A 16,737-nucleotide genomic window follows, 5' to 3' on the forward strand; every position below is an offset into this window, starting at 1 on the left:
CTGCAGCTGCCCAGGTTTTCACCCAGGTGCTCTTAGCATTTCTCACACACACACTTCAACAAATAACGTTTCTCCAGGAAAAGGCAGCATTTTAAAACCCAGTTCTGAGAATCAGAAAAAGAAAATTTTTAAGTACAAAAGCCAAGTTTTCCACCTGCGTAGGCTCTTTACTGGGAGACCTGAACAAAAGCAAAATGTGTTCTATGAAAGCAAACAAAAGAATTATGCCTAAGAGTCACTTTAAATTAGAAGAGTTCTTCTGCAGCGACTATGGGTAAAAATGCAGAAAAGAATCAAGGTACATAAAGTTTTTCTTTTAACTAGCGATGAATGAGAATATAACATTGATGAACACTGCTCTCCTTCCAAACGAACAAAATCAAGCCAGGTTAGCATCATGCTATATACCAAGCCTAAGCCTTTACAATGTATGAGGAAGGCTTTACATGTCAAATTTATACACATGGAATAATTTACCATTTAGTCCTATCCTCTAAGTGCTCAGGAGTCTACAGTTAAATTATAATAAAAGCCCTAAATCAGCCTAAGTTAACAAAACAATTCCTATGTCCATGTGGACAGCCTTATTTAAAAAATACTAAGGAAAACTGAGATGGTTCAAGTATCTGAATTTGTACTAATATAAACAAATAGTCAAACCTGTGGGCAGCTGTCAGTTCCAAAAAACACTGTTCAAATCCTGTACAATTGTACCTTTTTACATGACTAAACATCCTTATGGCAAAATAATGCATTACTCCAAGATCCTGAAGCTCTGATTTAGGGGCAGAGGCATTACAATACACATCTGAGCTCACTGCCTCTTTGAAGCATTTTTGTCATCGGAGGACTTCCATTTTCCACACGGCATAATCGCTCCTCTGCCCTGCTTGTCAGAGGCAGACTGCAGACACCACACGCATGCTGACGCTAGGAAAGAACCCATCCCCCGATGGCTGAGCACACACACTCCGCAGCCACCATCTCATCGGTGATTTCTATTGTAACCAAAGCGACACGGCCAGAGAGCAAGACACAAGGGACAGCAGCTGGCGCCTCGGCCCTATGCAGAGCTGATGACGAAAATGGCACTTACTGTTGATGAGAAAAAATCATTCCTTATGTTTAAGCGAAAGCTCCAAGTTCCCGGCTGCACCTCCACCTCCCAGGGCCGAGGCAGCCCCTCCCCCTGCCCGGCGTGCCCTCTTCACTGGTTCAGCATCTTGCACAGAGGCGGACTCAGCCCTCTCCAAGGCTCCTTGTGGGCACGGCTGGCTGGCAGGCACAGGGCAGTGCCAGTGGGAAGGAAGACACCTTCTTCTCCCCTTCTAACTGCAATTTTTAATCTCAGTTTTCTCCCTTCCAATAAACAAATATCTCCAGCTCTTTCCTCACACACACAGTCTTTGTTCTGAGGCTCCAGGATTGCAACGCTGGGAGAAGAAAGTCACAGTGTTATCTTGGCTATGGGTTATTTATGAAGTGCTATAAACAGAGAGAAGAAACATTTAGATTTGGGGCATGCAAAAGAGGATTTCTGTCCTCAAATTAAATTTCTCTGTTTCAGGTTTAAAAGAAACAGCGAAATTGGAAGCCCTGAGTCCAATAGGGATACCTTCCTCTCATCATCTTAAAGAAGAAATTTCCCTGTGGGGGTTTTCTGCTCTGTCCTTTTGGTCCTAAACATCTTGGTTTAGAAGGGTCAGAGAGTTCATTTAGTTCATCTGGTTTGTGCCAAAAAATTCAATTTTGCAGTATAAAGGGAATTTGGGACTTTGCAGAGGAAGAAAATTTGTAATTTTTGCTTGCTAGCTCCTCCCAGGGTTTACCATAATGTGAGTGTTCTACAATTCCTCCTTATTCATAGCCTCAGTTTCTCCCGACAATCCTAAGTGGCAGTGCTCGGCTTGTGTCCAGGCTACCTTAGACTCATTCCCAGCCTTATTCTGAGACTCGATATCATTTTTCAGGAGTCCCTAAAGCCCAACATTTAGTCATTATTACATCCCCACCTTGAACACAGCAAACACGTGCTACACCAGTGGAATCCGAAGTACAGATGTGGCAATAGCTCACCCAAAATGCTGCATTAACTCAGGCCCACATGGTTGGCTGTTCCTGCAGCCTGCTAAACGTGAACCTCTGAGGCTGGACGTGCCTGATGCTGGCCATCAGCCTACTTGCTTATTACCCCAGTGATGGCTGCTCTTTCCTTGGGGGAGTTCTCCAACTCTCAGGCATTTCTGCAGGGTCTGGGAGCGGGGCCACCCATTCTAGAGGTAGAAGGATCAGGCTGATGAAGTGAGGGGCCTCACATCTGGCTTTCCCTGTGCTAAAATAACCTCTCAATCCTTCCAGTCCCATTGGATCAGGCAACCTGCTAAGACCAACACAAGTCAACTTTGTGACTAGCAGCATTGTTTGCTCTTCCAAAAAACCTTGAGAAAATACAGATAAAAGGGGAACAATGAAAAGCTTTATCGGCTTAAAAAGGCACATGTATTCCTGCCCATTCTGCAAGGCATGGAAAACAATCTTAACTCACAATTGCCATGGTCATAACTTCTGAGTTTAATGATAACATTTTAATTGCCACTATTATAAAGTAGGTGGGCTTTTCAGTTTGGTAGGCAAAATGTAAAGGATATGCTTGGTTTAAAAGTTCCTTTTGATGGATTTGGTATTTCTGATAGTGAGAGCAATTCGGTCTAAACAGGAAGGAGCTAATCTTTGAGGTCATGCAGTACTAGGAAAGTCCCTCCATATCAGTGGCTTCATAAGGATGACAGGCCTTGCTAGTGGTGCTACCATCAGAGAGAAATTTAGGAGAGAAAACATGAAATTGATGACATTTGTTCACGACACGTTGTAACATGACACATTCTTCCATAATGAACATTTAGAAAGTACAAATAAGCAAAAGGAAAATTAAAATCATTTTCGTTAAAATGATTCCAACCAAGAGAAAAACCAATGTAACCTTTCTGTGGCGGTGGGGGGTGGGAATGGGTATGCCTTTCCACTTCACTGTCGAACCTATATAAGGCACTGAACGCTTTCCTCAGATTATTTGCACATGCCGCTAGAAAGAGTCTTTAAAAAGAGTTCCTCAACCTGATCCCAAGACTCTAAAGGAATTCACCAAGATGTGTAACCTGCCAGAGGGACTCACTGAACACACAGCCCAGCCTGTGGCTACAGAGCTCCTGCGTCATAGGACAAGCCACGGTTTTCATTCATGAAACAGGCAGGGCATTATGGGAAACAAAAGTAGATGAATTTTTAAGGAGTTCAACTATTGGGTTCTTTTTTTTTTTTTTTTTTTGAGACAGAGTCTTGCCTTGTCACCTAGGCTGGAGTGCAATGGCATGATCTCGGCTCACTGCAACCTCCGCCTTCCGGGTTCAAGCCATTCTCCTGACTCAGCCTCCCAAGTAGCTGGGATTACAGGCGTCCACCGTACCCAGCTAACTTTGTGTATCTTTAGTAGAGGTTGAGTTTCATCATGTTGGCCAGGCTGATCTTGAACTTCTGACCTCATAATCCGCCCACCTCAGCCTCCCAAAGTGTTGGGATTGCAGGTGTGAGCCACTGCACTACTGGGTTTTTAAAAACAAGGGGAGGCATAGGTGAGATCAGGTGGCAGGTCAGTTCCTTCTCTGACATCAGTCCCATTGACGGGATGAGATCCAAGGACCCTTTTTTTCCGAGCTTCGGTCTGTGATGGCTGTGAAGGTTAACCCTGCATCTTTTTGTCTATCACCCACCAATCTGTATCTCAACTGTTCTTAGGTAATCCAGGTTCCTCCAGAACAGAGGATCACACAATTGGTAGTTCTGAAAAATAACTTCTGTAATTTAGTTGTCTGTCCTGCATTCAGAAGTTTTGCTAAGTTACTTTTCAAAGATGTTACTGAAGGCTGGATGTGGGCAGCTCATGCCTGTAATTCGGGCACTTTGGGAAGCAGAGGTGGGAGGATCACTTGAGCCCAGGAACTCGAGACCAGTTTGGGCAATATGGTGAAACCCCATCTCTACAAAAAACAAACAACAAAAACAAAAAGTTTCCCGGGCATGGTGGTGTGTGCTTGTAGTCCCAGCTACCTGACAGGCTGAGGTGGGAGAACTGTTTGAGCCTGAGAGGTCAAGGCTGCAATGAGCTGTGATTGTGCCACTGTGTTTTCAGCCTGGGCCATACAGCCAGACCTTGTCTCAAAAGAGAGGAGAGGGTCTAATAGGCACGATTAAAAAAAAAAAAGTTTAACTCTTTGTTTAATTTGACAAACGAACATAGAAGCATATAATTTTTTTTTTCTTTTTTTTTGAGACAGAGTCTCTCATCTAGGCTGGAGTGCAGTGGCATGATCTTGGCTCACTACAACCTCTGCCACCAGGGTTCAGGTGATTTTCCTGCCTCAGCCTCCCGAGTAGCTGGGATTACAGGCGCCCGCCACCATGTTCAGCTAATTTTCGTAGTTTTCAAAATTACAAATGTCGATGGGGTTTCACCATCTTGGCCAGGTAGATCTTGAACTCCTGACCGCATGATCCCACCCACCTTGGCCTTCCAAAGTGCTAGGATTATAGGCATGAGCCATAGCGCCTGGCCCAGAAGCATATAATACCACCATGCCTGGCTAATTTTCTATTTTTAGTAGAGATGGGGTTTCTCCATGTTGGCCAGGCTGATCTCAAACTCCTGACCTCAGGTAATTTGTCCACCTCAGCCTCCCAAAGTGCTGGGATTATAGGCGTGAGCCACCATGCCTGGCCAGTCTTTTTTTATTTTCAATTTATTTCTTTTTTTTTTTTGAGATGGAGTCTTGCTCTGTTGCCAGGCTTGAGTGCAGTGGTGTAATCTCGGCTCACTGTAACCTCCGCCTCCCAGGTTCAAGCAATTCTCTTGCCTTAGCTTCCTCAGTAGCTGGGACTATAGGCCCACGCCACCATGCCCAGCTAATTTTTGTATTTTTAGTAGAGATGGGGTTTCACCATGTTGGCCAGGATGGTCTCAATCTCTTGACCTCGTGATCTGCCCACCTTGGCCTCCCAAAACGCTGGGATTATAGGCATGAGCCACTGCACTGGACTAGCCAATCTTAATTTTAACAAGAGATGCTATTCCCTGCCAAAGGGCCAAAGCAGCAGAATACTGTGGGCAGGATGGAAAAGGGTGCATGGTGTCCTGGATCTGGTGGGCAAATGAAGCCATCAGGGAGCCCTGCAGAGCGAGTTCTTGTTGCCACTGTTCAAACATAAAGTCTGCAGCCTGTTCTTCCAACCCTTCCTTCCCTTTGTACAATGCCCAGGGTGAAGTCAGCATCAAGGATTCTATGTAAGGCTGATTTATGACAGGTCCAAGTTCGCTGCCTCAACCCACAGATTCACCTGAACAATAAACTTAGCTAAGAGCTTCTCAGCCTAGCCCTTGCTTTAAAATAAGAAAAATGATTCCCTCCCAAATTCCTCAGGGTCGAAGGTATTAGGTACTCAACATGTACTGCTCACTGCGGTGTTTCAAATGAGAGGGTCTGGGCTGTCAGGGAGGGGACACTGCCTGAGTTGAATTCCCGGTTGAGTCACATGCTGGCTGTGTAACTATGGGTAAGTTACTTAGCATCAGTCCTCAGTTTCCTTATCTGTGTATAAAATGGGGCAATGATATTTACATTTCAGAATCACAATGTTTAAGTGAAATCATACACAAAAGGCATATTAAGAATACAGGCAGCTGACGATACATTTGCTATTATTTCAACTCCTTTTTCCCCCAATTGTTCTTTCCAAAAAGATTAACACAGTTTCACCCACTGTTTTATCTCTTCCCACCAAAAGGTTGGCTGAAGACAGGCAGCCAAAGAGGCAGTGAGGAAAGCAAACAGCTTGTTACACTCCACTGTGATATAAGCAGAGCATGAATGATTAAGAATGGATGGTCTAGCCCTCAGGAAACATTAGCTAGATCTTGATCCTGTATGATCCATGAACAGGCATGATGCCATCCTACCTTCGACTAGTGCCAAGGGCCCGAGAAGACTTAGGCTATAAAGGCGACCACGAAGATACAATTTATCCCACAAAAATTATCTTATTCTTAACGAACGCACTAAAACATTTCTTCATTTCAACAAACATCTGACGCACTGTTCTAAGCTTTGAGAATGAGGTAGTCCAGTCGCAGGCCTCCCTGGGAAAGATCTCTCATCACTAGATGTAACTGACAGAATCATCTTCCACTCAATAAACATGTGACTTAAGAGTCTTCTCATGGGAAAGTAATGAAAACAACCACTCCATAAATGCTGGCCCATATGTCATGTGCTGGCCCTATACCAAAGGTGTGACGCATATCCTCACAGCGGACAGCAGGAAAGTCCTCTGATGTGAGCCAATTAGACCCATTTTGTAGGTTTAGAAGCTGAGGCTTAGAAAGGTTAAATCACACACTCAAGATTCCACAGTGAATAAGTGGGAAAGTCAGGAATGGTTCAAAACTTGTGCTCTTAATCCTTACTTAGGTTTCCACCATGCATTTCTGTAGATTTTTTTTTTCCAAATTGGCTGTGGAGAGAAGTTCAACTTGGACCAGTCTATGTTGCCAGCCAAATCCCCCTAATATTTGTCTTCAGCAAACCCTCCACTGCTAAGGAACCAGGCATAACTCAGATTTTTTTTTAGGTGGCTAAGTATTTAGCTGAGATTCAAAGTCTTTAGGCCAGGTGCGGTGGCTCACACCTGTTATCCCAGAACTTTGGGAGGCCAAGCCAGGTGGATCACGAGGTCAGGAGTTCAAGACCAGCCTGACCAATATAATGAAACCCTGTTTCCACTAAAAATACAAAAATTATTTTTAGTGGAAATAAAATGGTGGTGGCATGCACCTGTAATCCCAGCTACTCGGGAGGCTGAGACAGGAGAATCGCTTGAAACCAGGAGGCAGAGGTTGCAGTGAGCTGAGATCGCACCACTGCACTGCAGCCTGGGCAACAAGAGCAAAAACTCTGTCTCAAAAACAAAAACAAACAAACAAAAGTCTTCTAAGATTTGTCCCCAGCCTATCCTTCTAGCTCATCTCCTATGCTGGGGTCAGTAGGACTTCTCATCACTTCCTGAATGGCTTTGATGCTGCTCTACTCTGTACCGCTTTGCTCTCAACATATGTGTCACCCTCTCTGCCACCAGTAACCGCCAGGAATCGCAATCCCTCATGCAGGACCATCTGGGAACACAGCTATTCTGTTAGGCTCTTCCTAATCCCAGGAAGATGGGATCTGAGCTCTCGAACCACTTGGTTTTACAGCTGTTCAGATACCTACTCCCATTAAGGTAACTGACGCAGCTTACTTTCTGCCTGTAATTCTCATAGCATTTAGCCCAGTGTCTCTGTTGACTGACTCAGGTTCACTTATGGTTTCCAGTAAACAATGAGGTAAAGAAGATGCCAAATTATGAAGAGTATCTTACTTTTATCACCCCCCCAAATTCTTTATTCACCTTATAGGTTCTCCTGTATATTCCAAATTTGATATATTGTTTTGAATATTTATATTCAAAACATCTGCTCACACTGCTACAGAAAGAACCCGTGTGGCCAGTGGAAACACAGCTGCACAAGTGGTCCCAAGGCCAAGTGACTGTTCTCTGTATGCCAGGTAGCCACAGAAAAAACATCCACTTGGAGTTTGTCTTCAGAGAGGGAATTTGAAGACAAGACATTTAAGAACTTTGGGTATCATCGTCATTTTGAGAGAGAAAATTATCAGTTCTATTTCTGATAAGACTACACTGGCAAATACAGCTTTGATTTGCGGTCTTCTGATTTAGGACTTGGTTGTGCCCAAATCCACACCCTAGGACAAGATGACCATGAGAGACCTGACACTCTGAGCCCACATGTTACAGAAGACTCCTGCCCCTGCCTTGAGTGCAGGTAGTGGGGCAGTCATGGGCCCCCAGCCTCCAGATTCTGGGCCTGGGCCCTGACCTGCCTGATTTGCCATACTGAGACAGGAACAACAGGCATAATTTCACTGTGGGGACACGCACATGCTAACACAGAGTCAGAATTTCTAAACAATAACCCCTCCCAAGGATCCCTTTCCAAATAAGTTTCCAACTCTCATTTTTTTTTTTTTTTTTGAGACGGAGTTTCGCTCTTGTTACCCAGGCTGGAGTGCAATGGCGCGATCTCGGCTCACCGCAACCTCCGCCTCCTGGGTTCAGGCAATTCTCCTGCCTCAGCCTCCTGAATAGTTGGGATTACAGGCACGCACCACCATGCCCAGCTAATTTTTTGTATTTTTAGTAGAGACGGGGTTTCACCATGTTGACCAGGATAGTCTTGATCTTTTGACCTCGTGATCCACCCGCCTCTGCCTCCCAAAGTGCTGGGATTACAGGCTTGAGCCACCGCGCCCGGCCCAACTCTCATTTAAAACTACTCTAATTCATGTGAAGTTGTAAGCTAAAGAAGAAATATTAACATGGAATATACTAGCACATAACTTTTTAAATAATATAGAAAGAATTACCACTAATTTTTATCAGCCTTTGCCTTAATCTGTAAACTTACAAAATTGCTGGATCATGTTAGAGGAAGCTCAGTTTACTAGATCTGTAAAATAATCACTGTTCCTGGAGAGTATGAATCATTTTTAGGCCATTTCTTACCTTGATCCGATGACATCAAAAAGATGTTGCCAACGATCGTTAACTTTGTTGAGCTTGTCATCGATCTCAGCTGCTCTCGATTTGTTGCTGGCCTTGATCAACTGGTCACCCATCTGCTTTAACTGTAACTTGTTTTCACTAAACAAGTTTATTTCTTCCATGCAGTCCTGGCAAAGGCACCAAAACACAAAGCCTGGATTATTACCCGAAAGTCGTTTCTTCTCCTGCCACAAACATACAGAGTTGCCTCTTGAAATTAAAAAAAAAATCGGCCAGGCACAGTAGCTCATACTAATAATCCCAGCAGTTTGGGAGGCCGAGGCAAAAGGGTCACTCAAGTCCAGGAGTTCAAGACTAGCCTTTGCAACCCAGTAAGATCCCACTGTTTCCTCTCACCGATTTCTTCTAACCTACTTGGGAGCTGAGGACAACTGGGCATAACTAATTAGCCTGCTATGGGTTACAGTTTCCTTGAGGTTTGACTGAGTGGTGTTTTGGGTGACTGCAGCAAGAATGTTCTTATTATCTTTCCCTGTGGGGATCAGTTACCATTTCAAAATTATGAGCCTTGCTGCTGTTGGTCTCTCCCCTTTGGCCAGGGGAGCTTTTTTTTTTTCTTGAGACAGAGTTTTTGCTCTGTTGCCCAGGCTGGAGTGCAATGGCACGATCTTGGCTCACTGCAACCTCCACCTCCCAGGTTCAAGCAATCCCCCTGCCTCTGCTTCCCAAGTAGCTGAGATTACAGGCACCCACCACCACAGCAGACTAATTTTTGTATTTTTAGTAGAGACGAGGTTTCACCATGTGTCAGCCAGGCTGGTCTTGAACTCTTGACCTCAGGTGATCCACCCACCTCGGCCTCCCAAAGTGCTAGGATTACAGGCATGAACCACTGTGCCCAGCCAAGGGGAGCTTCTTAATAACTAGAGAAACTCTAACTCACTTGGGCAAGAGCTGATGTGTAAGGATATGTAAGCCCCTTCCCTGGCCAAACTTCCTAATGGAGAGAAAGCAACTCTTTTCGGTACCATGCCCACTGCCAGTGGTCTCATACTCCCATCTCTCTGGAACCTTCTCTCTTCTAACTGTTCTCTCAAAAGGATCAAAAACAGTGAAGTCCTTTCAAATTTCTAAAATTCCCGGGAACATACCTGTAACATTCCACCTGTTTGGGCCTAGGAGAGAGGAGAATGGAGAATTCCATTGTAGTCATAACTACATCCACCTGGTGTCCTCCCTTACCTTCTGTAACTTTTCAATCATTTCTTCGATACTAATATCTGCTGTCTGTAGAACCTTGTTTTCCATCTGCACCAGCCAGGCACACAACTCTTTATTTTTTTCATTGAATACAATCCACGAATTGAGTCTGTCTTCAATCTCCTGTTTACGTATAGCCACCTGCGAATGAAAATGCATTTGGCAGCTCAGTATCACCAGGAAGGAAAGCACCCGCTTCTCTCTCTCACATCAAAAAGACTGAGTTTCGTTCATTTTAATCAGTAGCTCTCTACATGTACACTTCTGTTTTTGCCTCTTAAAAACCTAGAATTTAGCACCAACAGATGTTCCTTACACCTGTGATAAATGCCGTAAAAAGTAACAAAATAGAGACTGCAACTGAACGGACTGTTTTACCCAATACACGTGTGTTACTATCCAGTTACATTAAAAATTAGAAACAGGAACGGCTAGATGAACATATAACCCAAATCCTTGCCCTTTTAACAACAAATTAAATCCTCATACCTACATAAGGACAATGTCCTGTCTATTTAATTTAAAAACTATTAATCCAGATATAATGTAAATCAGACATTTATAATGCAAACGGACCAGAAAAACTACATCCATTTAAATGTGCTAGTGTTATGCTGCGAAACAAAGCAAAACCAAAAACAACGCACATCACTCATGTAACCCACTTTCCCATTATGCACTGTGGCTTTTGGATGGACACCGTGGAAACATCACCAGCAGCCGGTCCGCAGAAAGCAGGCTGACCCAAAATACGCAATACCCCATTATGTGTAAGTAACCTCTAAACCGACATCAGCTAAGGGTCCTCTTCCTTAAAGGTTTACATTTTACTACTTAAATATAAATTTAAGTAATGTAAATCAGCCTTATTAGATGGAAAAAAGTATTCCCACATTTTAAGAATCTTCAAGAATCTTAGAGTTAAAAGGGGGTGGCTAAGAGTTCTTTTGGTAAAGTTTTGACACCCCACTATATGGACCAGGAAATCAAGGTTGAATTCTCTTGAGATTTTCTTGCTGTTTATAAAGAAACCTCTGCTCTTTTCAGAGGAGGAAATACTAATGCTTATATATCCTACCCAGCCAAATGTGTTAAAAAGGCTTGAAAAACTATCCTAGAAAAACAAGTGTTGTGTTTCCATTCCTCAGGGCATCTGTTTATTTTAGCTCTTAAAACCGCTGGCATTTTGCACAGTGTCCTTCTGACTGATTGGTTTCATAATAGTAACAATCAGGAACATCTGGCTTCCAGTCTTCCGGTCTGCCTTAACTTTTAGAATACTTTTCATATATTCCAAACATTTCCTTTTATATAAAATTTGAAAAGTTCTAAAAGAACATTTAAAATTAGGGTACACTGTGAATATAAAATACTAAAATCAAGAAGGACAACGTATCTGAATTTCAACTTTTTAAACACATCTCTTAATTATTCACACAAATGAGATTAAGGAATTTATTTTCATTAGAATTCCATGCTCTTAAAACAAAGATCTTTAAGACTATTTGAACCCCTTAATTCAATCTTGATCCTGTCACAAGCATATACCATATAATACTCTATTACTAGAATCCCATTCTTAATAAGTCTAAGTAATCCACTGAGACACAACGTAGCAGCTGGTCATTTCTCTTAGAGAATTTTACAAACCAGCTACTTGAAATAAACATCAGATTGCATATGAACGCAGAGTACGCATAGGAAATGCTCCCATGCCTGCTGGGCACTAAGGAAGACTCCTGCTGTTAGGCCCAGAAGAGACTCCTAAAGGACCTTTTCACTGGGTCCTGCTTCTGATACACTGATTAGGACTTGGTACCTACAACAAGCCAGAGAGCAGTCTACACATCTGATCAGAACTGCAATTTTTTGTCTCCACTTAAGGTGACTTTTTAAAAAGCTTATTAAAAGCGTGCAAAGTTCTAGCATGTAGCGCTTGAGAAACAAAAGGGCCAAATCTGTTAAACCATGTTGCTGCCTTCCAAAGGAGCAGCAGCTGGGCCAGGGGTCCCACTGAAAAGGGCCTCCGGTTCAATGAAATTAAGCTGCTTTCTACTTTGTCTGGCCTTCAGAGACGTTTCAGTCCACTCTCATGCAGCCGTGCCCTGCAGTGAACTAACTTACCCTAAAGCAGAGGTCCTCCCATTGTTTGTGCAAATGCTCTATTTGCTCCTTCAAAACCATCACGTCTTCCACGAGAACGTGCCGGGTTAAGTCCGTCTTCATAGTTTGAAGTTCTTTCAAGTTCTGAGTCCAGCTAGCCAAAGACTTTTCTAGTTCCTGCATTTAAGCACAAGAAGGGGATAAAAAGCCTTTAACTCAAGCGGCTGTTGTTTCCAAACCTGTAGGCTAATCCTTTGATTAGGCTCTGGGGGAGGGGAGGCCAGGAAAGAGGGAGGGACCTTCTGAATGGGAAACAGCCCCAGGCGAGCGCCTGCAGTCTTCGTTGGCCGGTACTCCACCACCTTTTTCTCAAAGGAAAACTCTTCCACCTTTATTTTCATTTCCTCAGGTAGCTCTGATTTTGATAGAATTTATTCTATTTTAAGGTCATGCAGGTCTTTATTTAGAGGAAAGTATATTTGGAGCCTAATAATCTTTACACGCACACACATACGCACACACATAATTTTTAATCCTGAAACTACATTTCAAATAGATATAAAGTGTGATTTTCCATTAAAAAAACCAAAAACCTAAGAAATGTATTGCTGCTACTGTGGCAATCATGTAACAGCAACGACTTCTGTTCCAAAGGAATTATTTTTGGTTAACTTTTGAAAAGAATGAGTGAGTATAATGGAAGAAAAAAATAAACTTTTCTAATTGGCAAAGATTAGTTAGCAGATAATTTTCTGGCCATGGAAACATCTATCTTAAAATGAAGCATCGGCAGTCTCAGTGGCTCATGCCTGTAATCCCAGCACTTTGGAAGCCCAAGGTAGGCGGATCACATGAGGTTAGGAGTTTGAGACCAGCCTAGCCAACATGAAACCCCACCTCTACTAAAAATACAAAAATTAGCTGGGTATGGTGGCGTGCACCTGTAATCCTAGCTACTTGGAAGGCTGAGACAAGAAAATTACTTGAACCTGAGAGGCAGAGGTTGCAGTGACCTGAGATTGCACGTCACTGCACTCCAGTCTGGGCGATGGAGAGTGAGACTGTCTCACACACACAAAAAGAAGCATCTGTCAAATTGAAACAATTACTTTCACAGCAGGGAAGGTAAAAGGAAACAGCCAAAACACTCAAGGGTCCGCCAGGTTTTCATTGTGCTTACAATTCTTCATAACTTGGCACATTTTAAGGGTCTTCAGTCCTATCTGTCAACTGAAATCTGAAATAAGATACTATGCCTTTTAAATTTTTATTATTAATTTTTTAGAGACAGAGTCTCACCCTGTTGCCCAGGCTAGAGTACAGTGGCACGATCATGGCTTACTGCAGCCTTGACTGACTTCTTGGGCTCAAGTGATCCTCATACCTCAGCCTCTAGAGTAGCTGGGACTATAGGCACACACCATCACACTTAGCTAATTTTTAAATTTTTTTTGTAAAGATGGAGGTCTCATCATGTTGCCCAGGCTTGTCTCAAACTCCCCAGCTCCAGTGACCCTCTTGCCTCAGCCCCCTGAAGCGCTGGGATGACATGGGTGAGCCACCATGCCCTGCTGATACTATGCCTAAAATCAGGGATAAGTTTGAAGGGCCCTAACAATGTGTTAATGCTGATTGATTTTTACAGGTCTAAAAGCTACACGGGTATGATTTCATAACTTACCAGCAAGAATTTATGTTTAATAAAATGGCCCAGAGAATTCTTTTTAAAGGTTGTATGAAGAATGAGGAATAACACTTTTCTCAGAAGATAAATCACTAGGTATTTAACATTTTTATTACCTACTTTTGGTCTCATAATTGGTTCCAGTAAAGCAGGTGACAGCAGATTCCACAGTGGAACATTATGAAAAGCTACATAACATAAAGGGGACCACCTGCCAGCTGAGGTGTACCACTGACGGGCTTGAAATCTGGAAACCGCTGAGCTTCAGAGTTTCCCAGTCACGTGGCAGGAAGCTCAGCCTGTCCAACGCCCTGCTTAGAGGCGCTGGCTCGGCCACCAAGTTATACACAGCTAGGTTTCAATCAGTTTGGTCTGAATACTTATAATACTGACAATCAGAAGGTGTGCAGTCACTGGATAAGGTTGACTCTCATTTTACTCTCATTGCCGTGCCTCTTTCCCCTCTAACACTCAGCATGTTTGGTTATATACACACATACACACACACAGTTCCTATGCATACAGTGAGGCTCTCGGGTAGACTGGACTATTAGCTGCACACATGACAGGCACCATGACAACAGCGCTCACTGATGCACTACTCACTGATGCAGTGCCCAGAACCTGCCATGGTGCTGGTGGACAGCAAGTTTTCAGATACCAAAATATATGTCTCAAGAACTTTAAAACATTCATAAACACTAAATGAAAAAAGCAGGGAGTCAACCAATATATAGAACGAGGTCTCTTGTGCAAGTTTACTATAGGTGATGATCACAGTTTGTATAAAAATGTCAACAATCATGCCTATCTTTGCCCCAGATTTGCAACCAAACTGTCATAAGAGAAGTCAGATAAGTTTTCATCATCTTCATTCAACCAGATAAATTACCTATATCACAAGACCACCTAAGCCAGGTGCGGTGTCTCACACCTGTAATCCCAGCACTTTGGGAGGCTGAGGCAGGCGGATCATGAGGTCAGGAGTTCGAGATCAGCCTGGCCAACATGATGATGAAATCCTGTCTCTACTAAAGATACAAAAAATTAGCTGGGCATGGTGGTGAACGCCTGTAATCCCAGCTACTTGGGAGGCTGAGGCAGGAGAATCACTTGAACCTGGGAGGCAAAGGTTGCAGTGAGCTGAGATTCACCATTATACTCCAGCCTGGGTGACAAGGCGAGACTTTGCCAAAAAAAAAAAAAAAAAAAAAAAAAAAAAAAAGTATACCTGAAAATTTCCAATTTTTTATGTAACACAGGATGTAAAACTTCAAGTTGTTTGACTACAAAAGGACTCTCTACAGTATTGGGTCTGCACTAAAGCCTTGCCTGTGGACTCAACTACCAGGAGAACTGTCAAGTCCCATTTCTCTGTACTACCATTTGGGTAAAGGAGTACCCAAATGGTTTTGTATGTATGTTTTCTGTCTTTGGAAAAACATACAACAAACTTGTAACACTGTTTCTGTGGAAAGGAACTGATAAAAGAAAAATTTATCACAGATGCCTTTTGCACCTTCTGAATTTTGAACCATGTGACTATATTATTTATACAAAAATTATTTAAAAACCAAATTGTTCCAAGGACTCAATCTTTGGACAAGTGTAACGAAACACAGATGTCCACTGCAGCAATTTTCATAATAGTGAAGTTAGACTATATATACAACATATATGTAAGGAAATAATTGCATTCCTCGACTTGGCTGTAGTGGCAATATAATTTTTTATCTTTTTTCTATTTTTTAAAATTTATTTTATTTATTTACTTTTTGAGACTCAGTTCCACTCTTGTTGCACAGGATAGAGTGCAATGGCGCATTCTTGCTTCACTGCAACCTCTTCCTCTCGGGTTCAAACGATTCTCCTGCCTCAGCCTCCTGAGTAGCTGGGATTGCAGCCGCCCGCCACCACACCCAGCTAAATTTTTTTTTTTTGTATTTTTAGCAGAGACGAAGTTTCACCATATTGGCCAGGCTGGACTTAAACTCCTAACCTTAGGTGATCTGGCCACCTCAGCCTCCCAAAGTGCTGGTATTACAGGCGTGAGCCACCATGCCTGGCTTTTTTTTCTTTTTCTTTTTGCAGCTGTGCTTAGAAGGGAATATAATTTTTTGTTGTTTTTTCTTTTTCTTTCTTCTTTTTTTTTTTTTTTAGTAGAGACAGGGTTTCACCATGTTGGCCAGGCTGGTCTTGAACTGCTGACCTCAGGTTATCTGCCCGCTTTGGCCTCTCAAAGTGCTGGGATTACAGGCATGAGCTACCATATCCAGCCAGGAACATAAGTTTATGAGGAGGAAAGTGAAGCTCAAATTGGTCAAGTGGCTAGCATATCTCCCCCAGGTGAATGAGTGATGAAACACACTGATCTGGACAATCTTTGGGTTACTTGGGATCTTTCCGGAATATGGTCATGGGTTGAATGAACTCAGTGCTCTCTGCCTTTCCCTGATTCTTTCCGCTGATAAATAGGATGCTGAGACTGTGAAAGCTGAAAAGCTCCCACTGGAAACTGAGAGATGATACTTGAGGAAAATCATGGCTGCTCAAGGTTTGCATTTCACATTCTGCACAGGTTTCTAGACCTTATGGAAGGAAACTATGTATCAGCTGAGAGCACTACTCCAAATTTTCTCTCTGTTGTTACCAAAGTCTTGCTCTAAGCCTAATGAGGTAGGGATGATAAAAAACTTTGAAAATTAGGGATAGGCCGGGCGCGGTGGCTCAAGCCTGTAATCCCAGCACTTTGGGAGGCCGAGGAGGGTGGATCACGAGGTCAAGAGATCAAGACCATCCTGGTCAACATGGTGAAATCCCGTCTCTACTAAAAATACAAAAAATTAGCTGGGCATGGTGGTGCGTGCCTGTAATCCCAGCGACTCAGGAGGCTGAGGCAGGAGAATTGCCTGAACCCAGGAGACGGAGGTTGCAGTGAGCCGAGATCGTGCCATTGCACTCCAGCCTGGGTAGCAAGAGCGAAACTCCGTCTCAAAAAAAAAAAAAAAAAAAAAAAAAAA

At 43.1% G+C, this 16,737-nt stretch overlaps 1 protein-coding gene across 6 annotated transcripts in view; it reads right to left on the bottom strand.

Annotated features, from left to right (window-relative positions):
- Positions 1-16,737, bottom strand: part of SYNE2 (spectrin repeat containing nuclear envelope protein 2) — a 209,354-nt gene that overhangs the window by 28,410 nt on the left and 164,207 nt on the right. For 4 of the 6 annotated variants that reach the window (XM_032246097.1, XM_032246096.1, XM_032246095.1 and 1 more), the window contains exons 64-66: positions 12,055-12,210; positions 9,913-10,071; positions 8,671-8,837 (exon numbers count right to left, since the gene is read on the bottom strand). In XM_032246097.1, coding sequence (XP_032101988.1) covers positions 8,671-8,837; positions 9,913-10,071; positions 12,055-12,210 — 482 coding nt within the window. Of the gene's footprint in view, positions 1-1,096; positions 2,916-8,670; positions 8,838-9,912; positions 10,072-12,054; positions 12,211-16,737 lie in introns of those variants that run through there. The other 2 variants (XM_032246098.1, XM_032246099.1) reach the window with 2 other exon arrangements.

This window comes from Sapajus apella, unplaced genomic scaffold, assembly GCF_009761245.1.
Source record: "Sapajus apella isolate SASKATOON/1434 unplaced genomic scaffold, GSC_monkey_1.0 scaffold59, whole genome shotgun sequence".
NCBI classification, from domain to species: Eukaryota; Metazoa; Chordata; class Mammalia; order Primates; family Cebidae; genus Sapajus; species Sapajus apella.